Raw genomic sequence first — 25,093 nt, 5'->3', positions numbered from 1 at the left:
GGAAGAAAGAAACATAAATACAGAAGCATTGCTACTTAATAACGCTGAAAGAACATTAGAGTAAAACACTTAACATTAATCACATATGACCGGCTGGGGAGCACAGCATTTAGAAACCTTTCCAGTACTCCCAGCAGACCCGTCAGTTAAAATGATAATGTTCTTCTTCACCGTTCTGACCTGTATAGGTTATGAAAATTTGCTTTCACCTTTGATGACCATTCCCCCTCGCCTTACTACCACCCAATCCCCGTTCTTTATATTGGGATTTTTGATTCCTTTCTTAGTATTGTAGTAGTTCGCGGCAGCCTTTTTTTGTTTCTCAACGTCCTCCTCCACAGCAGCACGATCAACCCACACACACACTCCTTGCTTTAAGCCATCCAGGGACTTCTTTCACACCAGGTTCACGCCCCTTGAGACAGACGAATGGCGATACTCCAGGTACCGAATGTGGCGTCACTCTATACGACCACACCAATTTCTTGAGTTCCTCAGACCACGACAAGCCATTAGAGATTGAAAGCTAAATGTTATCCATTATCAAGCGGTTAATTCTTTCAACCAAGCCATTAGCTTGAGGCCTGAACATGGCAATCCTTTAATGTTTAACTCCCAACTTGCAGAGAAATTCTTGCATTTTGGACACAAGTTGAACCCCATTGTCCGACACAAGGGTCTTATGTATTCCTTCATTCATGAACACTCTCTCCATGAACCCGATCACTTTCTCAGTTTCAATGCAATCAGTAGTTTCACCAATAAACCACTTGGAGTGGTAGTCCACTAGAACCATTAAATACTTACTACGCGAACCAAGTTTGGAAATGGGACCGAGAAAATCAATCGTCACCCTTTCCCATGGTTGCTTGGGAAACCCCACACATGCAAGGGGAGGTTGCCTTACAATCTTCGTTTTGTCAGTTTTAGTGCACGCATAACACTCCTTACCAACCTCCTCTATGTCATTGTCCATACCCGGCCACCAAAATTACTGACTGACACGCCTCTTGGTCATATTTCTGACCAAATGCCCTTAATGTGCTATGCTCATTATCTTACTTCTGAGACAAACCGGTGGCACCAATTGGTTCCTTCTCCACAACTTCCCTTCACTTACGCTCAATATGGCAATAGCTTTTAAAACGAATATCTTGGAAATGACTTTCTCTCCATCCTTCCGACACACAAATCATGACTTACTGCAGTAGCTCATCATTCAACCTAGCAATGTTCCACTCCGCCTTCAAAAGATTGTTCCATCATTACACCTCATCACATACACTCCTTCTTCCAAATCCTCTTCAATCACATCCACCGGCATTCTGGATAAATAATTGCCCACCAAATTTTTCAGACCTCTCACGTACTCCACTTCAAAGTTGTACTCAAGCACTGATAGTATCCCCCTGGAAATCCTGGGAGTAGCACTGCCTTCCAGGCCTCTACCCCCCCTTAAACAAATGCACTAGAGGCTTGTGGTCGGTGCAAACCTTAAAAGGTAACCCCCAAACAAAATATCGAAAGTGCTTAATGCCCCAACAGCACGCCAGAGCTTTCTCGATCACAGAATACGACACTTCTGCTCATTGAAGTCTTCTAGACGCAAGCCCAATAATCCTTTCCACTCCATCATACACTTGGGTCAAAACAGCCCCAATCCCCACAGCACTAGCATTGTAGTGATAAAAGTCCTACCATTGACATTGAAATGCCCAACAGTGGGTGTATAGAGAATACAAGTTTTCACTCTTTTCAACGCCTTGTTACAGAGGTCGTCCCATTCAAATACAAATCCATTCTTCATTAATAACCTTAAAGGCTCGACAATCTATGTAAATCCATTCACAAATTTGGAACAGTATTCTGCCAGTCCTAGGAAAGATTTCAGCCGTTCCTTATTGAGGGGAGTAGGGGCATCTTTGACAGCAGAAACAGTACTCTTCTTGGGCTTAATCCCTGCCTCTGATATCTCATGCCCTAAATATGTCACACAATTCTTCCTTAATTGACATTTTTCCTTTTTTGTAGTCCATTCGTGACTCTCCATACGCTTCGTCATGATGTTCATCGTCTTTCCCCACAACCGGCACATCATCCTGGAAACACAGGACATTTTACATTCCGACAAAAATCTGTTGCATAACTCTTTGAAACACCGCTGAGGCAAATGCCAAACCAAATGGCATTCTGCGGTAGCGAAATGCACCCAGCGATGTTACAAATGAGGTAAGGTGTCTTGATTCCTCACTAAGATCAATTTGGTGATACACTGTAGACCTATCAATTACACTGAAGATCACCCCTCCATCCATGGCGGTCAGCATTTTGGAAATATTAGACAGGGGTTGCCTGTCGACCCATATACTTCTATTCAAGTCGCACAAGTCGACACACAAACTAATCTTGCCCCCATCCTTGGGTGCGACCACGATGGGCGCCAACCATTGTGAGGCCTCAATAGGTTCAATAATACCTTGCTCCAATAATTTAAGTTTCTCTTGGAGAAGACCTCTCATTAGATGGGGCACATTCCTCACCTTAGAAACAACGGGCACCGCATTCTTCTTAAGAATAATTTTATGAGAAAAGTTTACAAGTTTCCCCAATTTATCAGAGAAACCCTTGGAAAATGTCTTCTTCACACTTGTTTCGTAAGTATCAACATTGTGCACAACAGTAGATTTAACTGGTTCAGTAGCATTAGGGTCCAGCACAATACCCACATCTTTTTGGTGGCGCCAACCCAGCAAGTTGGAGCCTTGTTTTGTTAAATACACGCGACCATACACTTTCCTCCCGCCAAAGCTTATTACCATCCACTTAAGATATAGATGGTTTTACCCCCTTAACCTACAGCCTTAATGTCAAGCATGTCCCATGACTCCATATTACTCATGTCACCCTATACCTTGAAATACATCTCTTTGGAGAGCAATGTGTATAAACCTCCGGAATCTACTAACATTCTCACATTATTCATATCCAAACTCATGGTGCAGTGGGGTTTTTCTAATTTATCAGTGCTTTCTGTGGCAATATTACTATCCACAACACTGTTGCAACATACCTCCTCGGGAATAGTAGAGCCATCCACGCACAACATCAACTCATGAATGTTCTCACAGTTGTCATCTACCTCTTGTACATATTGGGTCTTAGAGTTGCACACCTTTACAAGATGCCCCCTCTTGCCACATGCTCTACAGATTGCATTTCTAGCCATGCACCTAGAGCTAGAAGCAATATGACCAGGAGCACCACACCGATGACACGTGTACTGGTCCGTGGAACAGTATAAATGGAGCCGGGAACCTCAGTGGTCTTATTAAGAGGCTTAGATTGCACTTTCACAGCATGCTTCACAGCCTTAGTCTCATCAACACATGCATGGATTTCGGATCCTTTAGAAGCCAAATCCTTAGACCCAAATCTTTTGACACTATATGTTTTGACATCATTGAATTGCTACACTTGTCCATTTCTTTTATCCATAAATCCATATGTTCAAGTCCCTTAGCTACTTGTATTGCCTCTAATGTAGAATCCTTAATAAGTAACTTCTCACGCACTCTGTTGTTGTTGGTACACCTCACAATCTGATCACGTAAGAGTGAATCCCCTAACCCTTCAAATTGACAAGTTAAAGAAAGTCCCCTAAGTGCGGCAACGTAAGTTGTAATGTCTTCATCTGCTTTTTGTGCGCGACTAAAAAATTATGCTTTTGTAGCACAACATTAACTTTGATAACAAACCTCATCTCTAACATTTGCATGCTCATGTCATAAACATTACTTGGTTGTCCATCGCACATAACTAGGGAAATTTCAGAAAGATTCTCATACAGGCGTCATCCCTCAACACCCAAGTGGTGGAGCAAAATGGCTTGTCTGCGTACGGGACCATATTTATCTGCACCAGTTGCCAATATATAAGTTAAGAACAACCTTTTCCACTCCTTTTAAGGAATTTAAGGCTCACCAGGAGTAGGAAGAAAAGAAGGAGGAGCAGCAAACCCTTGATCTGCCATAACAAGTACTATATAATGTGATGCAACCATGAATAAGAGTGTTCTACTGGCAACAATAACTGTTAGCAACTTGAAGTCCCACCTGAAAGAAATGAATGTTAAAGCAAATAACAAATCAAAATAATAAATTAAAATAAAAACCTTGAGGCACGCTGTGTTGATGGAGATATATGAAGATCAGTCCAATCTGAACAGTATGTGGTGAAACACTGCTTAAAATGAAGGAAATGTGAAGTCAAAGATGATGTTGCGATGAAGAAATCCTTCGTTGGAGGCTTTCCCAACCTCTTAAAATGGCCGCCATGCGTGTCCTGCGTCAATATCTAGAGGAAGTTGGGCACATTTAGATGCAGGAAGGATTTCCCGTAGAACATGTGTCCATGATGTTGGGCAATGGAAGGTAATTCGGAAAATGCAGGTAGATGGCACGAGCAGGTCTTCGCTTGCCAGGCCCCAATGGTATTGTGCTTTTCCAAAATATATGTTTTGACGCAACTTGTAGACTCCAGCACAATGTGACCAATAATTATACATGGCAACCGTGGTAGAGCACATACATGACGTAGGCAACAATCCAATAATTCCAGCAGAACACAATGTAGAAGTCATGCAAGAGTCGCGAAACTGCACGGCATGTAGAAGTCTCCAAACTACATGGCACAACAGTGGTAAAGTGTGCGGTGACACAAAGTTAAATTACAGCGCAGCAGCACGATACGGCAGTGGAGACAGTTCAGTTAGAGCTGATTCTATACACGGGCACTTAAATAATTTGCAACAGGAATGAGGTGCAATTTCTTGTAGAGCAGAACAAGAAAGATAAGAGAGACACCATGTACATATGAGTTAGTAAGGTATATGGTTTCTTGTAGTAGGAATTTTCTGGTATCCTTGACAATTCATCCAGGGGTGGAGGTACTTGATGTTTGCCCCCTGCGCAGACTGGTTCAGCTCGTCACCAATGTAAAGCTCCACTCCAACGCAGTAGTATGGATGGTTATCTTTATTGGTAGTATGCAGTTACAGGTACCTCCAGCTCTCTCTTCCAGCTTCACAGCTTCAACCCCTACTTGCTTCAAAGAGCAACATTCCATCCTAGCAACAAGCCTTACATTCTACCACTGAGAAGACTCCACAGTAAGTAACTTTTTTTCATATCAATAAGTGTGAAACCCGTGCTGAACATTTGCTTGACAAGGAGAATACCAGGACTAATAATACAGAGAAGATGCAGAGTAAAAGCATGCAGGACAGAAAAACAAAACAAGGAAAAATACTTTGTACAAAGAACTGTTTTTTCAGCCCTTGGTTTAGAGAGACCTGAATGTACCTTACGTTACATGTATTTTATAATTTCATGAAAACTCACATTTGTTTAATCCAGGTGGCGCTTTTAAGTTCACAGTCATCTAGACCGTAAAGGTCAAAGTTATTTATCTACTGAGTCAATCATTTTATGCTTTTGTTTGTGGAAGTGTGCTATCCATACATTTTTGCTTTTTATGACATTCTGTAACTCTACGTTATAATACAGCTCTTCTCAATCAAATTTACAATCTGTCGCCAAAATATTTACAGTAGAAAACTGTTAGTGAAATTAAATTACTCTTTAAAAATTAGAATATGCTCAATAGGGCTAGTGAGGGAGCACTTGCAGCTTTTCATGCTTGGTCAGCATATGTAGCCTTTCATCACAGTAGCCTTTACCATGTCGGGTCATTTCTGTAGGGAAGTACTAGATTTAATATCCAATACTGGGCACAAGGTAGGAGACTTTCTGTACTCTGTTTTCTCTACTTACTATGGGGCTGTGACCTAACCTGGGTCAGTTGTTCGACTGAGCGCTCTTCATTTACTCCAATTCCCGCTTTTTCCTTCATTCCCTCTCCTGCTTCTTTCATTTTGAATAACCTTACACTATTAGAATAACAGTCGTAACCATAATCTTATCATCAGACTTTTTGCTCCCAGTTGTTTCCCAATTGTATAAAAGCACACTGTAGTATGGGCTTGCTGGGAAGAAACCAGGGTTCGAAGCATTTAATCAGCACATTTCAAACTTTCTTTGAAGAGGAAAAACTGCAAAAAGCCTGTGAGCTTGTTATCTTGTCTCCTGGTCTTCCTTATAACAGTTCTTCTAACTTTCACCTATGGACATTGTCTTTTATCTTTTAGAGAGTACGCTAGTGTCCAGTTCTCTTCAGATCTTTGCATCGGAGATGGTCATTGTTAGAAATGGGATTTCAGGTTGGCTACGGCTTGCGCCTAAACCAGGTAGAAACCACCACTCTAGTCAGGGCAAGGGAGTTACATGCTGAAGATAACCCCTGCTCATCCCCTTGGTACCTTGGCACGAGCAGTCAGGCTTATCCCAGAGGCAATGTGTAAAGCGTTTGCGCAACACACTAGGCACACCACAAAAGGAATTCCACACAAGGTTAAATAAAAAATAGCCTTTGTATTTTCATAAACGCACTAGAAACATAATCACACATTTATACTGTGCCAACTGGCACTAGGCAATATTCACAGGGGTTTATATACAGGACAGGGACAATCGGGCCACTGTCAGAACCATCAGAACAGGTAAGTAAATATAAAACATAAACAGTAACTACTGGAATAATGACTTCAGCGTTATCACATTAGGCATAAACCCAATCTGCCCACCTCATTAGCATAAACACATTACGCAATAGGCCTCACCAGCATGAACACATTATGCAATAACCTCATAAGCATAAACATCAGAGGCATAACTCATGGTGCATAAATCACATTTGTCATAGGCATCACATAAATCACATTAGGGCCCTACCAACCTAAAACTGACCCCCTGGCCAACTGGCCTGATCTAGGGGCTCAAATGCCCTCTGTCCCAAATGTCAGGGCTTACACCCGGGCTATCCAATTAGCCCTCTGGCTGCTAATGCAGCAAGCAAATTGCGTAATTGTGCTGGGACGTGGGGTGCAACTCACCCCTATCTTATCACAAAGAAATGACCCCCAACCGTGGCAGCTGCCTGCGCTCTCGCAGGGCAGCTGGGCTCCTCACTTAAGCGCAAAGAAGAACTGGCACTACTAGTGCCTCTTCGTCCCCCTCCGGGACTCAGGGAGCTAATCAACAAATTTGCCCCCCTCCGTTGCAGCTGCGGTGCAGCTGAATGCAAAACTGGGCCCTGGCACTAATTGTGCCGTCTGTGCCCCACTCCGGGACTCTTAGAAACAATTGCCCCTAACACGGAATTCAGCCTTGGCACTCCAGTGCCATCCGAGCCCCTTTCTCCGGGACTCCAAAGGTTCAAAATGCCACCAATAGGCACTCGCAGTGCCCAGCACCAACAGTGTTGTGTGAGCCACCCTTTCCCGAGAGCTCGTCCGGTGCCACTACCCGGCGCCAACGGGAACGGCTTGATTCTAGCCCCACTCACCGGAGCTCTTCTCTTCTCGCCGTCTTCACCGAGGGGAGGTCACTGCCGGGAGCCCGCGAGGCTCTGTTCAATGCCTATGCCGCTGACGTGAGGGCAACCGGCGACACTCTGTCTCAGGCAGAAGGTGCCTGACTTCCGCTTTAGCAGGGAGAGACCGCGAGGCTCCGTCTCTGGTGCGGAGGCTCCTCCCTCAATCAGGCGGACTTGCCTGACTTCCGGCCCGGGCCTCAGTGGCGGTTTCACTGGCAGATGCGGGGTGGGCTCCTGCTTTTAAATAAAGGCAATCGCGGGGTGGGCTCCCGCAAAAGCAACAATGCGGGGTGAGCTCCCGCTAAACAGGAGCTTAAAACAGCAGGGTAGGCTCCCGCTTCAAACCCACACAAATGCGGGTGGGCTCCCGCCTCATTGGCAGCAAGGTGAAATCCCTACGCCGGGGATTCCCGCTTCCATGATGGGCAGCTCAGTGCTGCGAAGCTCCCGCACTCTTCCCGTCCTGGGAGAGATAGATAGCGCTGATGAGGCGCTAGGTCCCCAAAGTTCCAGGGGGACGCAGCTGCAAGGAATCCAGCAGGCAGGAATTAAGTCCTTGGGGCTGGGGACAGCCCTGGGTGAAGCCAGGTAGGCCAGCACGCAGGGACCCCCAAGAAGCTGCAGCTGGGTCCCAAGGAGGTTACTCATGGCAGAATGTCTTCCTTTCCCCCCCCCCCCCGGCACAAGTAAGCACAAGCACAGCACCACTCATGGGGTCACAGCCCCTACATTTATACTACACTTCTCCTTTGTCTGCAAACCACAGGGCTTGGGGGGAACCAGTCCCAACTGGTTCTGTTTTTTTCTTTGGAGCACTCTGTTTACTAGGCTCCTCTTCTCCTTGGTAAGGTGGGGGCTTGGTGATCAGACACACCACAGGGGGCGGAGCCAGCATTGTACTGGCTAGGCACAGACCTGTTCAGGCACTTCTCCTCCCACTACTCCAAATGCAGATGTCCCATTCATTCTAGCGCTGACTCACCCTGCCCCTCCTGGAGCCACACACACACTCCTCACCAACCCCTGTCACTCAATAGCTAGACATGCAATTCACATCAGGCAAGCAGACGCATAGCACACAGACAGAAATGCCAACTTCTAAAAGTGGCATCTCTAAAATAGTTATAATAAATCTGCGCACACCATTGCACAGCATTTATTATTCCTACCATACCAAACTTGACCACGATACTCCTCTCATATCAGGAATTACCATTGAAACACTTATCAGGGAATCCACAATGCATTCCTATGAGAGGGCAGCCCCTCAGTAGTGAGAAACCAAAATGGTTGTTTGTCACTACCAGGACATGTCACACACTTAAGGTACATGTCTTATCTTTTACCTACAATGCCCCCTGCCCATAGGGCTAGCTAGGGCCTATCTTAGGGAGGGGTGACTGACCTGTAGTAAAAGGGGGGGTCACAGACATGGCACACACTTTACGTGCCACATCACAGCGGCAGTAACAATGCGCGCACAGGCCCTGCAATGGCAGAGGCCTGGGATAGGATTGAAAGGCTACTTGGGTGGGTGGCGCAATCAGGGCTGCAAGCCCAATAGTCGCATTTAATTCACCAGCCGTGGGTATATGAGATACAAGGGACTGATAGGTAAATTAAATAGGCCAAACAGCTGTAGACCAATCTTACCATATTTACCACAGAGAGCACACGCACTTTACACTGAACAGCAGTGCTAAAGTGCCCAGAGTCCTAAAACCACCAACACCATGTCAGAAAAAAGGCTAGGAGAAAGGCAAAAAGTTTAGGGATGACCATGCAAAAAGGGCCTAGTCCAACAGTCATTTTTTTCAGATGTAGCATATTATAACCTTAATTGGAAATCGGACAGCACAGATTAATTGTTCTTACTTGGCCAGCCATCTTCTATCCGAAAAATACTTTATATGCAGACAAGTATTCGAATAACTGTTAAGGCCGGTAAGGCTCTGTGTTTTCAAAAGAGTTCCTTGGATATAGTGCGCATGATATATTCTGAAAGTAGCAACACTATCCCCAAGAGCTTTATGAGGTGGTGATACAGACAATTACTATTGTCTTCATTTTTATTATTTAATAGGAGACTGTGATGAGCAAAGATGCCTGTCACAGTAAATTCTCCTCAAAATAGGCTATCTGTATTTTTGTCTGCTAAATCCTTGTTGGGTTCAAGAGTCCACTGTACGCTCTATCTGTGCCAGAGATCTTATCTGGAGGTGGCTCTGATGCGATAAAAGTGCTAAGCATGGCAACACATATGGAGCCAGGATTGCGTTTCTAATTTATAGCACAATTTGTAATGGGAGCAGGTTACATCAGTAAAGGGCCTTAAGCTTTCAAACTAAAATCCACCAAGGTCTAAGAAAAAATTCTGATAATTGAAATTGTAGAAGAGCAATTGCAGGCATAGTTGTGTGGATCTCTGTCTCTATCCCTTGTGGAATGATGTCTGCTTTGATGTATTTGGTGAGCATTTGTTGCTCATTCATTCAGTCTTCCTGATTATTCTCTCAGTGGCTGGATGCTCTCCCTACCTCTTCATCATACCATGCTAGTTATGACTTAAGCCATTTTAGCTGTGCTACACCACCTTTATAATTATAGGTCCGTATGCTTGACTGATTGTGGGAATTTGTGCATACACTTTAGATTTACCTGGAAGGAGTTCTGCTGAAGAAGCAAGCATTGTGAGATGTGTTCTTGTATATTCCAGAGACGAAGGGAGCAGGGATCACAGGAGACGAACTGAAAGCGGCATGTCGTTTGGCGGCAGCGTTGGGAGCTGTTCAACAATTCCACCAGTAAGTACACCCCGAGCATTTCTCCTTCTGCCCACTGATCTAGTAAACTGATAGACAATAATATGTGGGCAGCAATTACATTATCAATGATTACAATTATTATTTCTAGGCTGTGTCTCCACAACAGTAGAGGTGTTTCAAATAAAGTCTATAATGTCTTCAAGTCCTCCAAGTATTATATGCATATAGATCTTACAGCAGTATGGATGGTTCACCAAATGAAATATCGTCCGTAATTAGTTACAGCATTAAGTAAGGAATACAAAATAATTAGATGTATGTCTTTCAAAAAAGTGTTTCCTTGTTCTTTTTCTTACACATCTGATTCATTGCTTGTTGTGCGGTTTTTGATGCTTCAAAGTAGGTAATACTTGTTTTGGCATGTTTGTCTTGGAGGCCAAAGGCTTTTTCAAGGTTCTTTGATATAATGGTGTATTGTTGTGGTACGTAAAAGGCATTATTGTTTATATGAGTGGAAACCCACCTAATACACTATGAAAATAGGCAACAACACTGCATTCCAGGATGAGGTGTAAAGGTGTGTGTTGAGTTTGTGTAAAGCTAGGACATGATTTAAGTTCTTTATAACATAAAAATATAAATTGTCTCTTGTTTTTGATTTAGAGGTGTGTTTGTGTGTGTGCAGGTTGTAGTACACAGTCAGTTACCTATGGTGTAATGTTTGTAGGGAATAACTGTAAGATTAACAAGCATTTGCAATGCAATCGGTCTCTCATTTATTTGAGTTTGAGAGTTTGGCATTGTAAATGGCAATGTTTTATACCTATGTGTTATGGAGTGTATGTATGTGGTGTGTAGCAGAATTATATGGGTTGGAGTGGATTAGTTATTTGTGTGGCATGGAATTGCGTATTATGCAGTAAATTTGTGCAGTGCAATTATGTGGCATGGTGAGGAATTATGTGGCTAGTAATTATATGGTATTGAGGGTAGTGGAACTATTTGGAGTGGGATTTTGTGTGTTATGTAGTGTTATGTGGCATGGTATTTTGTGTTGTGGAGTGGTATGTAGTGGAGTTTGTGTGGTATGCTGTTGACTGTTGTGGCATGATGTGGAATTGTGTGTTGTGGATTCGATGTATATGGTGTGTTTGGTAATTGTGTTGAGTTGAATTATGTGGTTTTGTGTTGAATTATATGGTGTGGATTGGAAATGTGTGGTGTTGAAGTGTGTGTGGTGTGGAACCGTGTGGAAAGCTTTGCTTTTTTGGTGATAAAAAATAACGAAATAGGTAGGAGATAAGCTCCAGATGTGTGTTTGTAGGGGTTTGTAAAAATATGAAATGGTGCAAAAATTGTGTTTTTTGGGTGTATAAAGGATATGCAGGAAATTACACACAATATATTTAATCCGAATTTACTGCAAAAATTGTGATGGCGACATCCTCCATATTGAAAACTTGGCTTTGGGAATTAGCCCAATTTATTATTGAAAATGCTGGTGAGGCTCCTAAGTGCATTCGTTATTAGATATGGCACACTCGGAACATAGAACCAGACCCAGCAAGATTTCCCTCAGTTTGTATTTCGAAATCAAAAGATTGTTTGCGTGTTCCCTTGTTACCTAAATGTCCAAGTTGCCAATGCTCTTCACATAATAGCAACTGTTGAACACGGATGTGCTGTAAATTGCCACAAGATGGCGTTCTAATAGAGACATACATTAAAAATGCAAAAATAACATCCTCGAAGTGTGTGTGCAGGCACGTATAATGAGTTTTCAGAGAATTCAATCAATGCAAACTAAATCACAGTAAAAACAAAAACAGTCTCAGAGTGTGGAATGGAACTCCTTCAGTTAAGTTGGAAAATAGTGGACACAAGGCTGAATTAATGCGAAATAAAGCATACTCACATACATTAATATGTGAGATTGTGTTATATCCATGCTTCTGTGAACATTACCATTTGCACTGACGAGGAGTAAACAAACAATGGTTTTAAAATTTGGCAAATGTATGCATTAAGGTGTAAGGATGGCAGGCCAGTGTGGACTCCAGGCAACTACTTTGATTTTTTTAAAACCTTGAATATGTACATACCAAAATATTGCTGTAACTCCCCCTGCTGAAGATCTTTAATTTAAACTTGCTTATCACAGAGACCTTTCTGTCCAATTTGGCTGCACTGTTTCTGCCGCGTTAGTGCTTACTCTATTGTAATGTCTCACATGTCCCATGAGATTCCTTCGGAGTGGACAACGTGAGAGGTATTGGCTCTAGTTCTGGCTGTCAACATGTCTGAAGAGTTTTTAGGTCCCGCCTGAGCCAGCGCGCATGCGCTGCTCTGCGAGGCTTTTAGTAAGGGCTTTTAAACTCTAAACACACGCTCGTGTGTGTGCTTTTTTTTATCACCCGCAATTGGCCTTTGCATGCGTCTTTCTAAGAAAGACAGCACGCAATTGGTCCAAGGCAGGTGCATGTCCCACCTTCTCTGTCTCCTGGCCTAGGGTGCTCGGGAGCGAGCAGCAGTGCCATCTGTTTCCAATTATCGCGCCCGTGTCTCGCGGTCGCATTAATTGGAAACAGATGGCGGTCAGCGCTAGTCTCGTTGGTTATCCTGTGTTTTTTTGGAAAGAGCAGGACATTGAAGTTCCCCCTCACATGACTACTGTGACAGCTTCTGTCCATATAGATGTGCCCATTACTGTCATTATCATATGTGTATGGAAATCGCACTGGCCGTCTAGTTTTGAGTAAGCAGGGCTGTACAAAACTAAGTGAATAAAATTTAAAAGAAGAATAAACACAATAGAACTGGCTCCAGACCAGAGACATGGAACTCTGGCTATAACTGACTCTGCTGGCAGAAGTGCAGTATTAAAAAAAAAAAAAATCTAACTATTTTGTTTTCCTCTTTTTTTTTTTTCCTTGCCCATTCCTTTCTTTCTCTGCCTAATACTTCTCGTCCCTCATCGTTTTCTCACACATGTTCGCCTCATCATTTGACTTCTCTCCTTTCTTTTCCGTCGTGTTTATAGTCCCAGTTTTCCATCCGTTCTTTTTTCCTTCCCTGGTTCCGTCTTTCTTACTCGTATCCTACCTCTCGTTCGCACTCTCCGTTTCTCACGGGCTCACTGGGTATATCTCTCCTGCATGTTTTGCCTTCGCCTGTTTAACCTCGCTTTCTCTTCAGTTCTTTTAAATCACCTCTTTGCATTTGCAGCGAACAATTGAGGCATTCCGTGCCAAAGAAAACAAAGCGAGATAATGCGGGAGGGTGGGAAGTGATGTCGTATGAGGGGAGGGGGAGCGAGTGGTGGTGGGGGATACCAAGTGGAAAGGGAAGAGGAGGGCTTAGGCTGCCCCAGGAATGTGTGGTGGCTCACTTCCTCGAATTAAACGCTCAGGCTTGATCCGCGAACCCCCGCCAGGCCCAAGACAATGCCAAGAGTTTCCACTGCAGCTCTTTGATAGCGGCTTTCAATGGCTGTTCCGAACAGAACATACATCAGCTGAGCGAATCGAGGCCAGTTTTCTAACGTTGGCCCGTCTCCTCCTTTGCTGCACTGGCTCACCTCTCACCCCTGATTGCCCCGCTGGGAATCCTAGGCGCATAAACAAAAAGCTGCTGTGGAATTTATCTCAAAATGCGCAGTAATCTTAATGACCGCAAGGAAAGGTACATGTGCATTGTCTTAAAACAATCCCCCCTAATCTAATGTCTAAGTCGCATGCTTTCTTTGAAAACATTATTCATTTGTGACACCTTCTGTATAAAATGCAAGTTGCATCTTTTTTCTGGCGAAATAAAAACATCCTGCAGTTAGTAGATATTTGGCAAAAGGGCACATTTTGAAAATGCATTTTGCTTTTTTCTGAAGTGAAGTTGTGAATAATCGGTCCGAGAATTGTTTAAGGACTACTGCCACGTCAACGACGACACTACCTCTCAACCCCTTGACTGGAAACTGAGGGTGAAGTAAGACATTAAAGAGGGCGGTCCCATTAATATGATTATAACTTTTCAACATAATGCACAGCAGCCACAATGCTCTACAACATACAACATAGCCAAAAGTTCTGGCTAAACACATAAGGTCCCAAAGGCGAGACCTATTGGCTATGCCAGTGCTTGTTGCTGCTTTGGAACCTTTTACATCGAAGAAGGGCTGGATGTCCAGCATATGGATTTCTGACACTAAAAAATGCACACAGAACTCTAATGCAATATACTGATGAAGATGATGGAAAAAATATTTTTAAATATACAACTGATCAAATCATGCCTTCTGCTTCATATTCTGCTTTGAAATTGCCATGAAGCTCTAATTATCGTAGTGAAAATCAACTGCTTAAATATGGTCAACACCGAAAGGTACAGTGCTGCATATACCTGCATAAAGGGACATTCATTGAATACACCGGAGCACTTACTTCGGAACCCTATCTACTCGCTGATATCAAGATTTCGCCCAGAGAATTTTCAAGCCCTGATGAAGTTCTCCGAGGAGAACTAAACGCGTTGGTTGAGCTGAAGTTGTTATTTTATCTGAGAATATTTATTCAAAATAAAGACTGCACCCTACAGGATTGTCTTGTTCTTCTCTTGCCTGGTGCCCACCCACTTGTAATTGCACTTTTAGGATCTGGGACTCAGAGATTCAACGCAACGGCTGGTGCCAGGCTCTCAGTGCACAGGACTCCTGATTTCATTAAACAGGCACGAGGTGCAGAACCATCACTCCGCCGTTGAAGCTTTGTTCTTTAGATATTATAAATCCATGCATAGTGTAGCGAGATTCAAGACCTCTGTAGGGCAATCCCCTGGTATATATAACATGGACGTGGGAGGCGGCATTGCGCGCCGCGATGTCGCTTCTGGTGTCCTGCTTGCCTGAGGAGCAAGGAATTTACAACTTGGACAGGATGAGGGAGAGGGGCTAAAAGCAACACTGAACGGGTGAATGAGACGAGCAGTGTTGAGGGTGCAGTACCTCAAGCTGTCACTAGGTGTCCCGTATAACCTCTTTTGGCCACATATAGTACTGCACCCTGCAACATGACGAGGCAAAGTATATGGCACAGCGGTGAGAGCTGCCGACTGGTGAGCTGGGGATCCATGGTCGAGTCTGCTGTCTGCTCAACATCCTGTGACAATGGGCTGATTGTTTAATTTCCCAGAGCCCATGGCTAGGTGAGCTATAGAAATAAAAGTGTTTAATGTAAAATATCACAAGAATACAATGCAGCAATCTTGGGAGCAGCGAGCAGTGTCATGCAAGGTTTGGGGGTAAGTCTATTCAGAAGGGTGGCATGTGAGACCGTAAGATGCTGCTGATAGGTCCAGCATAACCACCATTGCAGACCTACCACAGTCCATATGGTCTTTATTATATTCAGTCACTTCCAACAAGGCAGTTTCAGTACTCACACCTTGCTGGATGCCAGACTGTGAGTCGTGCAGCTGGCTATTAACTTCTAGAAAGGAGGAGAGCTAGCCATTAACCAATTTTTACAGGATCTTGACTGCTGACTGTAGAAGGGAGATGGGTCTATAATTACTCAAGATGGTCCGATATGCTGTAGGCTTTTTATGTAAGGGCTGGAGAAAAGCTTTTTACCAATCCGAAGGGAAGCAGCCAACCTCTATGGGGGTGTTAAGGATTTTATTGAACACTGATGGTAGAGGCAATTAATTCTAAGATCCGAGGTGAACAAGGATCTGCTTGAGATCCTGATTTACATATCCCAAGCTCTTTCAGCAAAACTTCCTCTGAAATTGTAAGAGTAGATGACTACTGGCCCCTCTGGTGTTTTGCTGGTGAGAAAGGTAGCATAAATATTCTGAATTTTATCTTTAAAAAAGATGATAAATCATCACAAAGTTCACGTGGACAGATTTTACTATTTACCGCTTACATTTCTCAGAGCTTCTATGTAGGAGGCACTGCATTTGTTCAAAAGGTGAAAATCTGCGGTTAGAAGTATCCTTCAGAAGAACAATTTACTTACCTTCTGTACTGCCCTTTCTGGTGGATATTGTATCTTACAGAAACCGCCCTCCCACCTTCCTGTTCTGTGGAATGGACTTTTAGGGTTAACAAAAAGCCCAAGTTTTATTTTGCACTCCGTCTCTGCAGTCTGTCATGGTTGAGGCACAGGTGAATCTAAGGAAAACTAACATCAGTGAGGAGGAATGACTCTTTTCTACCTCTCCATATCATCCCTGCCTGAGATGTGATAAGGCCACGGTGAGCAATGGGCACCATCTATTAGTGCACAAGAGCAAGTGCTTTGAAAAGATTTCAGAACCAGCCTGACACTTTGGGAAATTTGAGGAGTCTGCTTTTAGAGTGTCCACCAGACCGAACATTACTGAAAGTAACTTGTTCAGCTGAATTATAGCTGGAAACTCACCACAAAGTAGTCCGTGTTTACTATAAACTACACAACCTGGGTTATGGAACATATTATTAAAACACTGCTTGCACATTTCCCTTAGTATTGATGATCTGATTTTATGCACTTTACTGTAACTAGTGAGGGACCCTCAACAGTCTAACACCTGTAATTTGCACAATACTCCGAGTTCTGATAATGTGCTCAGTCATGAATCCAACTCAATGCATAATTTTACAAGAAGTGTAATACAACCAATATTCCCTTGCCTTCACTGTGTTACACTATTCTGCTGTAAACAAATGCAAGGACAATCTGAACACCTGACGCAAGCAATACAATGATTTAATGTCAGAAGCTTTGCAATATTACTGTCTATGCTTGTCACTATCATGGTATAGTAAGGCATATCATATATATTACTTGGTATGGGCAAAGTTCTTTACTCAGTCCTAGAACTTACTGTGTGCATCATTTATATATACGAACATAACTCAGCCTATTTATGAAATTGCAAACTACTGTTGGAGTTTACCATACTCATGGTATTATATGGATCATCATATGTATTTTTTGAGCTGAAACACCTTTTTAGTTACTCCTACTACTTACTGTATGCATCATATGTATTTATTTTAACATAATAATGCCAATGTACGAATTTGAAACCACAAATATGGCACCGTTTTGAACACACTGATATTTGGTAACACACTTAATAAGGCATCACAGGAACACATGAACAAATGTTGAAAACTAATAGAATGATTTAAAAGTGCAAACAATGTAACACTACAGCTTACCCCTTGACGTAAGGAATTGTTGCATGAAATGGCATTATAACTTATTGCTTGTATTATATTCATTGCTGGTTACAAAAACCATGCCAGTGTGTGGAAAACGTGGCAGTGCTCTGAACTGACTCCGGGTACCATCAACATGACTATCACACAGACCCGCACTTCCATAACCGGATTGGATTCCACCACACACACCATGGCTGCTCGATTTCTTTATATACAGCTCCACTGCACAAGTTTCTCCACACATCACACCTATTCAGGGCCCAATACGCTGCCCGTCTACCATACGTCCTCCAGACTCATAATGGCTTCTGGAGCACAGCCTTGTTGCACCACACAGTGTGCATAGCATAACGCTTGAACGTTAAAATAAACGATTCCCTCCCAGCCAAAAAGACGCAATCCAAAGGCGAGGGAGACCTATGCAGACCACCTATGGACTTCTTTGGACCACAATGAAATGATAACAGAGGTCCTAAGTGCCCCTCTTTGTACCATGGCTTGATTCACTCTAAATTCATCGAAAAAAACAAAGGTTAAATTGAGAGTTATACTTGGGTGACAATGCCAAAGGCAACATCACATTTTAAACTAAATACAACACTGAAATTCAACAGTTATAGTTAACTGCAGATAATATAACTCGAGCCCCGTCATGCACAGTAATGTTATAAATTTCATTTCAGACGTCATACTTGATATCAATGCTGTCATTGTACGTGTCATCAGTGATGTGATATGAGCAGTGCCTGGTGAAAGTGTGATTTATAGTTTCTTCGGGGATTTAGTAGCAAAAAAATAATTTGCCAAAATGCATTCTTTTATAATTGTATCTTTTTTTGGTGTGTATTTCTTCTGTCTGCTTCATGAGTTAAAGTACGTGCTATCCGAATGAGTGGATTGGTCTGTGAGTATTCTACTCGTCCTCAAGTTTATCCCGTGCCCAGTTATCGTTCTGCCGCCTGTCACTTCCTGCAAATATTTTTTGCTGTGGGCTATCCTTTTTACAGTACAATGCTGCCTCCATGTGGAGAAATGTATTCTTGAATTAAAACAGCAAAGCTTTTTGATGTGCTGTCCCTCCGCCCTTCGGACATGAAAGGTCTCTTCAATTGCCTATTTATAAAAATTAAATGGTCGTCATCGTTTACGTGCGGCATTATTGTTACTGATGTGTGGTTTTATAATATCTGCAAAAATAAAGGAAAACATACCAGTTCTGTGAATGATTGTTACTGATACAAATGATACACCAAAAGTCATCTGGCGCTTTAGAATCGTCACCTGTTTCATGTTTGCCAAATCCTTTTAAGGTTACCAAACATCAATTTGCTAGACTTCCCTCTTACATGCATAATTTTTATCTCCCAAATTTTCCCTTTGAATCTTCAGTTTGATCAAATGTTTCGGATGAACATTCTACCTTTGCACCAGTGTTAGTTTTGAAAATCTTAAAATAGTAAGCAGTGAAACGCTCCTTCTTTAACGATTTTCAGCAGAGTCAATATCTAGGACGGGGCCACATCCTGAGGAATCTTTGAGACTGGACCATCGTTTCCTGCCCGACTCATTCTCGCCCAAAATAATGTCATATCCCTCCAGGCACCGGAAATGACAGGCTTATTACACTCTTTGAATCGCAGCTGCTGGCAGCAGCGGTTGGTCCACTGCTTCTCCATGTGTGGGAGCTCCAAATGCGACCAATCTGAATGCCCTGAATGCTAAAATATTGGGGCCTAGGGCTTCAGGAGCCTTTGTACCACCCTTACCCCTTCGCAGTCCGGCCAACCGTGCAATGAACGGCAGTCACTGTCGGCGGCTATGGCTTGTGGGGTGGTGGCAGTGGGGCCAGAGCTCACCTCTAAAAGTGAATCCCTGCTTTTGCACAGCTTGTACAGGCGCATAAAGGTGATTCCTTTTCTGGAGGAAATTAATCCCTCATTTAAGAGTTTGGCGGGTGTGCTGTAATCTGCCAGGGCGCCGGGTTTATTATCTCTGCCACCCTGGCAGACTCCCTCCCACCATCTTGAGCGTTCTCCACCGCCCTGGCGAAGATCTCTATTCCTTCACAGGTCTCACCGCTATAGAGGCTCCTCTGAAGATTCAACTCTGAGCGGCCCCCATGTTTCTCGTGGATGCTTAGGTAGCTTATTGTATTCCATAACGTCCCAAAGCGGGAGTTTGGTTTTGTGAAACAGAATATTAATGACTCTGACACCCTGTGTGGGAGTTTTCTTCCAGGATGGAGTGATTTTTTATTATTTCCTCTTCCTGACTGCCAGCCTTTCCCTGGTGCGCCCAAACGGGGGAAAAGTACATGAGACAATCCGCTCTAAATAGTACGAACGACCTGATGCATTTACACTCATTTATAATTATTTAGATGTAAGGTTTCAGCCAGAGGAACCAGTGAGACACCACCAGTGAAAATGATGGTCCGTCCTACTCTAAATAGAGCAGACGGGGCCTCGGTTGGGTGGACGTGATACTCCGCCAAGTTTACGCCATGTCCTTCAAACTTTAAACATTCCCCAAGTCTTCCCCGCGCTGTAACAACTCCTGGTTAAATCGTGCGATAGAAGCACGTGGCCCTAATCAATTATGATGTTGGTTGCTTAGTCTGGATTGACTCTGGAGATGTTTGAAAGAAACACAAGACACCAATCAAGGACTGGTCCTGGGCTCCTCTGTTAATGGCGCTGCCCCCAATCCCCTGTTACAAAAGAGACCAGAGAGATCTCTCTATTCTGCGTTGTGACACTGGGCCTAGACACTCTCCGTTACTACTCAACTTCACCCACATGTTCTATTGCAAGGTACCTCCAGGTGGATGACTGAATATCAGACATGATTTTGCGCTGTGCATTACTACGCATCAACCCGTACAATGTGTTATAATACGACACACAGCTTTACAACTCATGCCTTTACCCCCACATTGGGGGGTGAACCCCACCCACCCCTTTTTTGTGTACTAGGGCCAATCCCCCAAAGTTCCTCTTTTTAATGTAAACCCACCTTACCTCCCTTTATATCTACCCACTCCTAAACTCTTAATCACACAAACCTCCCTTGACCTCTATCCTCCTTAAAATTGCCCTTTTCTCCTTTATCACTCTTAACTCTAAAAGTGCCCTTTCCTCCCTTTGTCTGTACCCAACCCTAAAATCACCCTTAAACTCCCTTAACTCGCTTCTTTAACTTTAAAAAAAAAAAAACATGATTCAAATAATGTTAAATATATGTATGTACTTATCGGCGGAATAAAGTACTGTGTGTTTAAGGATGAGTGTGCGTGATAAAGGTAAAACCCCATTAAATATACTTACCTGCGTGGTGCTAACCTGCATAGTAAAGACTGCGTGGTAAGAGCTGCAAGATAAAGACTCCAATCATTCCCTTCATGTGCTCTCTCACTATGGGCTCGTAGTAGGATCCTTAAATACTGATTATGGGGAAACACAATACTCCCAATAAAAACTGCATTAAATTCCATGTCACTTTCTTCTTTACACTTGAGTTGTCCGAGCACAGATTACCTGTGTGCATCCATAATGCGTTTTATAGCTAGCTGCTTGTTTGTCTAATCAGTTTTTCTTACTTGAACGTCAAGACGCTGAAACACAACTATTAATCTATCTAGAGAACTATTTTAGCTATCTATATCGTTCTCTGTCTTTAAGAGTGATGATTTTACTCAATTCAAGTTATTTGTCTGGCGCCTGGAAGCGAACCTAAAAGCGAACTCCTCTTTAGAGTCTACTTAAGTATCTTTTGGCGGATCTCTGATTCACTATCTGTGCTCTGGTCCCCCTCCCAGGACCTGTAACTGACCCTTGCTGCTTGTAGTTAAGGACGGACTGTAGGGACCACTAGATTTCTTTGGGCGTAGTTTATTAAAGGAAAAGACAATGTTCAAACAGAGGCTGCTGAAGACCTCTTATTCAGTCAGGTTTAAACAAAGAAATGAAAACTAAAGTCCTCCAGAAAGGAAACTGAACGATGCCCCAGGTCCGGTGGTCGCTTCCTCCGGTTCCTCTCCTACTCGCTTTACGTCATCTTCTTAGGTTTCTCTGGGAAAAGGTGGCGTCCCCGGGAGACAAAGGAAACAAAAGAACAACCTCCCGTCAGTAATAGGTCTCTCCTTGGATGTGACAAGCCCTCCACCTGCTTTTTATCACCACGGTTTGTGAGGGTGGGGAAGTTGTGAGGGACGGGTCGGTCCTGGCTAGTGCCCCATTTCTGGCATTCCCCTGGCTTTCCTCCTCCCCGTTAAGCGCTTCAAGTAAGTCAGGAAAGGCACTGACCTGAAGCTACAGTCCTCCAGGACTGTAGCATGGGTTGTCTCGGCGTCCTGGCTCTCCCTGGGACGACTGGACACTAGAGCGGTGTCTGCTGGAAGTCCACGGCGTCTCTGCTCTTCCTCTTCGGTGCTCCCTCGCTCCTGCCTGCTAGCCTCGATTCTCCCTGGGTCGGCTCCACGTTCTCCTCCGTCCCTCGCTGTTTTCCTCTCCTCGTCCGTCCGTGTTTCTATTGTCCCGGCGCGTGACGTCCGCTCCGTGCCGGCCGGGAGGACTAGAGCGCTTCCGTCCTCAGAACGGGCCTCCGCCGCCGCCATCTTGAATGGCACGGAGGACGAGTCTCCCGTAGTGCCCGGATCACACTGCCTTTCTCCTGGGGATGGACGATCGGGCCATTCCGAAACAGGACAACGGGAGAGGAAGTCCACATTACTTTGTAACCGCCCCGGGAGGTGGATAGTCTGAAAGGAAAAGGGTTGTAGCGCTAAGAACCATCTCAGTATTTTAGCGTTGGTATTCTTATTCGTGGCCAACCAGGTTAAGGGTGCATGGTCCGTTATCAGAAAGAAATGTCTCCCCGATAGATAGTATTGCAGGGATTATATGGCCCATTTGATGGCTAAGCATTCTTTTTCCATGGTGGCATATCTAATTTCTCTAGGGAACAACTTCCGGCTTAGGAATAACACAGGACAGGACGTAGAAGCCCTTGAGTGTCAGGTTGAGATAGGACAGCCCCTAGCCCTCTATCCGAGGCGTCTGTTTGTAGTACAAACGATTTCTTAAAGTCCGGACAGGACAAAACAGGAGCACTGCATAGGGCTGTTTTTAGGGAACTAAAACTGTCCTCTTGCCTCTGTCCCCAGTCTCTTTCTATTTTTGTAGTTGTGTGTCTCAGCAGGTCCGTGAGGGGACTGGCTAGGTCAGAAAACCGGGGAATAAATCTACGGTAATACCCCACTAACCCTAAAAAGGCCCGAACATCTCTTTTAGTAGTGGGGCGTGGAATTTTCTGTATGGCTTCCAGTTTATTGTGTTGTGGTAGAATCGTACCATCCCTGATGGTGTACCCCAGATATTCGATTTGATGGGTCCCAAGGGTGGTTTTCTTTGGATTCAGGGTAAGACCAGCGTCTCTCAAGGTTTTGAAGATCTGGTTGAGATGTGTTAAGTGTGAGTCCCAATCGGGACTGTATACTACTATGTCGTCTAAGTAGGCGACAGCATATTCCCGATGTGCTTTTAACAGAATGTCCATAAGTCTTTGGAACGTCGCAGGTGCTCCGTGCAGTCCAAACGGCATTACCTTAAACTGGTAGAGCCCGGAGGGGGTGGAAAACGCTGTTTTTTCCTTCGCTGACTTGGTTAAAGGAATTTGCCAATATCCTTTCGTTAAGTCAATTGTGGACATGACTCTAGCCTCTCCTAACCACTCGACTAACTCGTCCACCCTGGGCATTGGGTAGTTGTCAAATTTGGAGTGTGCGTTCACCTGGCGGAAGTCTATGCAGAAACGGAGACTTCCGTCGGGTTTAGGTACCAGCACAATGGGTGAGCGCCAGGGGCTGTGAGACGGTTCGATTATGTCGGCCTTGAGCATTGATTCCACCTCTGCTTCTACAGCCCCTCTCCTAGCCTGGGGTATCCTATAGGGTTTTAGGTTCACCACTACTCCCTCTGGGGTAAGGATGTCGTGAGCCACAATAGAGGTACGTCCTGGTTCCCCAGAGCTCAACCCTGTGTAGTGGGTTAGCAGATTGTGAACCTGTACCCTTTGTTCGGGGGATAGCCTGGATCCCAACTGGGGCATTTCTTCTCGGGACATACCTTCGTGCTTCATGCATACGTCCAAGGGTTTATTGAGGGTCACGTGGCATACCGGCTGTATCCCTCTCCCACCCCCGTTGCTGTTCGCTCTCTCCTCCCACTTCTTTAAAAGGTTTATGTGGTATGTCTGTCCTTGATCATTAGTGTGAGGGACGGCTATTCGGTAAGAGACCGGAGTAACCCTTTGGGTTACGGTATATGGGCCTTGCCATGTTGCCAGCAGTTTCTTTTCCGAAGAAGGCAACCGAATCAATACTTTATCCCCTACGTTCAACTCTCTCATTTTGCTGGTCCTGTCATACTGAGCTTTTTGGTTAGCCTGGGCTTTCTCCATGTTTTGATGAACCGTGTCCCACAAGGTGGCTAGGGTTTCTTTCAAGGTGGATACATAACCTAACAGGGGTTTCCCTTCGTCCTCCTCTTCCGTCCACTGTTCCGCGGCCATCTCTAGTAAGGTGCGAGGGGTGCGTCCAAACAGGAGTTCAAAAGGACTGAACCCTGTGGACTTTTGTTCGTGCGTTCTAATGGCAAATAGGACCAGAGGCAACTTCCGGTCCCAATCTTTTCCTGTATCCCCAATCAGTTTCTTCAGGATGGTCTTGATGGTTCGATTATAGCGTTCCACCAGTCCATCTGTTTGGGGGTGATATACCGAGGTCCGGATTTGGCGTACCCCTAGGATCTTGCAGATGTCTTTCATTAATTTGGCCATGAAAGGGGTCCCCTGATCTGTTAAGAGCTCTAATGGGAACCCTACACGGGAGAAGAAGGAGATCATAGCTTGGGCTACGGCTACCGTGGTCATGCTAGTGAGAGGGATCGCCTCTGGATAACGAGTAGCATAGACCACCAGGACCAAAATGTACTGGTGGCCCCTTGCTGACTTTATTAGGGGACCTACCAAGTCCATGCCTACCCTCTGAAAGGGAACATCAATGATGGGTAACGGGCACAGAGGTACTTTTCGATCTTTGGAAGGATTGATCATTTGGCATTTGGGGCACTCCGCACAGTATCGGGCTGTCTCCCTATACACTCCTGGCCAATAAAACCTGTCCAGTAGGTATTTTAATGTATGTTCCTGTCCATAGTGTCCCCCCACCCGTTTGGTTGTGAGCAAGCTGTAGGGCCTGTTCTCTAAACGCTACTGGGATGAGCAATTGTTCAGCCCTTCCTCCGGGCCCGTTAATGGCCCTGTACAGGAGACCTTTTTTTACAAAAAAATAAGGGCCTACCTTGTTGGGGTCAACTTCCTGAACTTGCTTCCAGGCCTGTAACAGGGTGCTGTCATCTTTCTGGTCCGCTCGAAAGCTGCGGGCGGGAGTAGTGTCGTTGTCTAAGGAAGAAAACATACATGAAGATACACCAGAGCAGGCCTGTGCGTATTGTTCCTTATCTCTTCTTTTCTCGTTACGGGATTTTTTTTCCCTATCTTGGGGCCTAGATATGGGTTCGGTACAGAACGGAGCCTCTTGTAGCCAGTCTGCCTCTGCCTGCATGAGTCT

At 44.3% G+C, this 25,093-nt stretch overlaps 1 protein-coding gene across 2 annotated transcripts in view; it reads left to right on the top strand.

Annotated features, from left to right (window-relative positions):
• The window catches only part of RIOK2 (RIO kinase 2), a 143,051-nt gene that overhangs the window by 101,958 nt on the left and 16,000 nt on the right, over positions 1 to 25,093 (top strand). For both annotated transcript variants that reach the window (XM_085632541.1, XM_085632540.1), the window contains one exon: positions 10,208 to 10,295. In XM_085632541.1, the coding sequence (XP_085488667.1) occupies positions 10,208 to 10,295 (88 nt within the window). The remainder of the gene's footprint in view (positions 1 to 10,207; positions 10,296 to 25,093) is intronic.

This window comes from Triturus cristatus, chromosome 2_1 (assembly GCF_964204655.1).
Source record: "Triturus cristatus chromosome 2_1, aTriCri1.1, whole genome shotgun sequence".
Lineage (NCBI taxonomy): Eukaryota > Metazoa > Chordata > Amphibia > Caudata > Salamandridae > Triturus > Triturus cristatus.
Note: the sequence above shows the minus strand (reverse complement) of the source record. Positions and strands in the feature narration are given on the sequence as shown.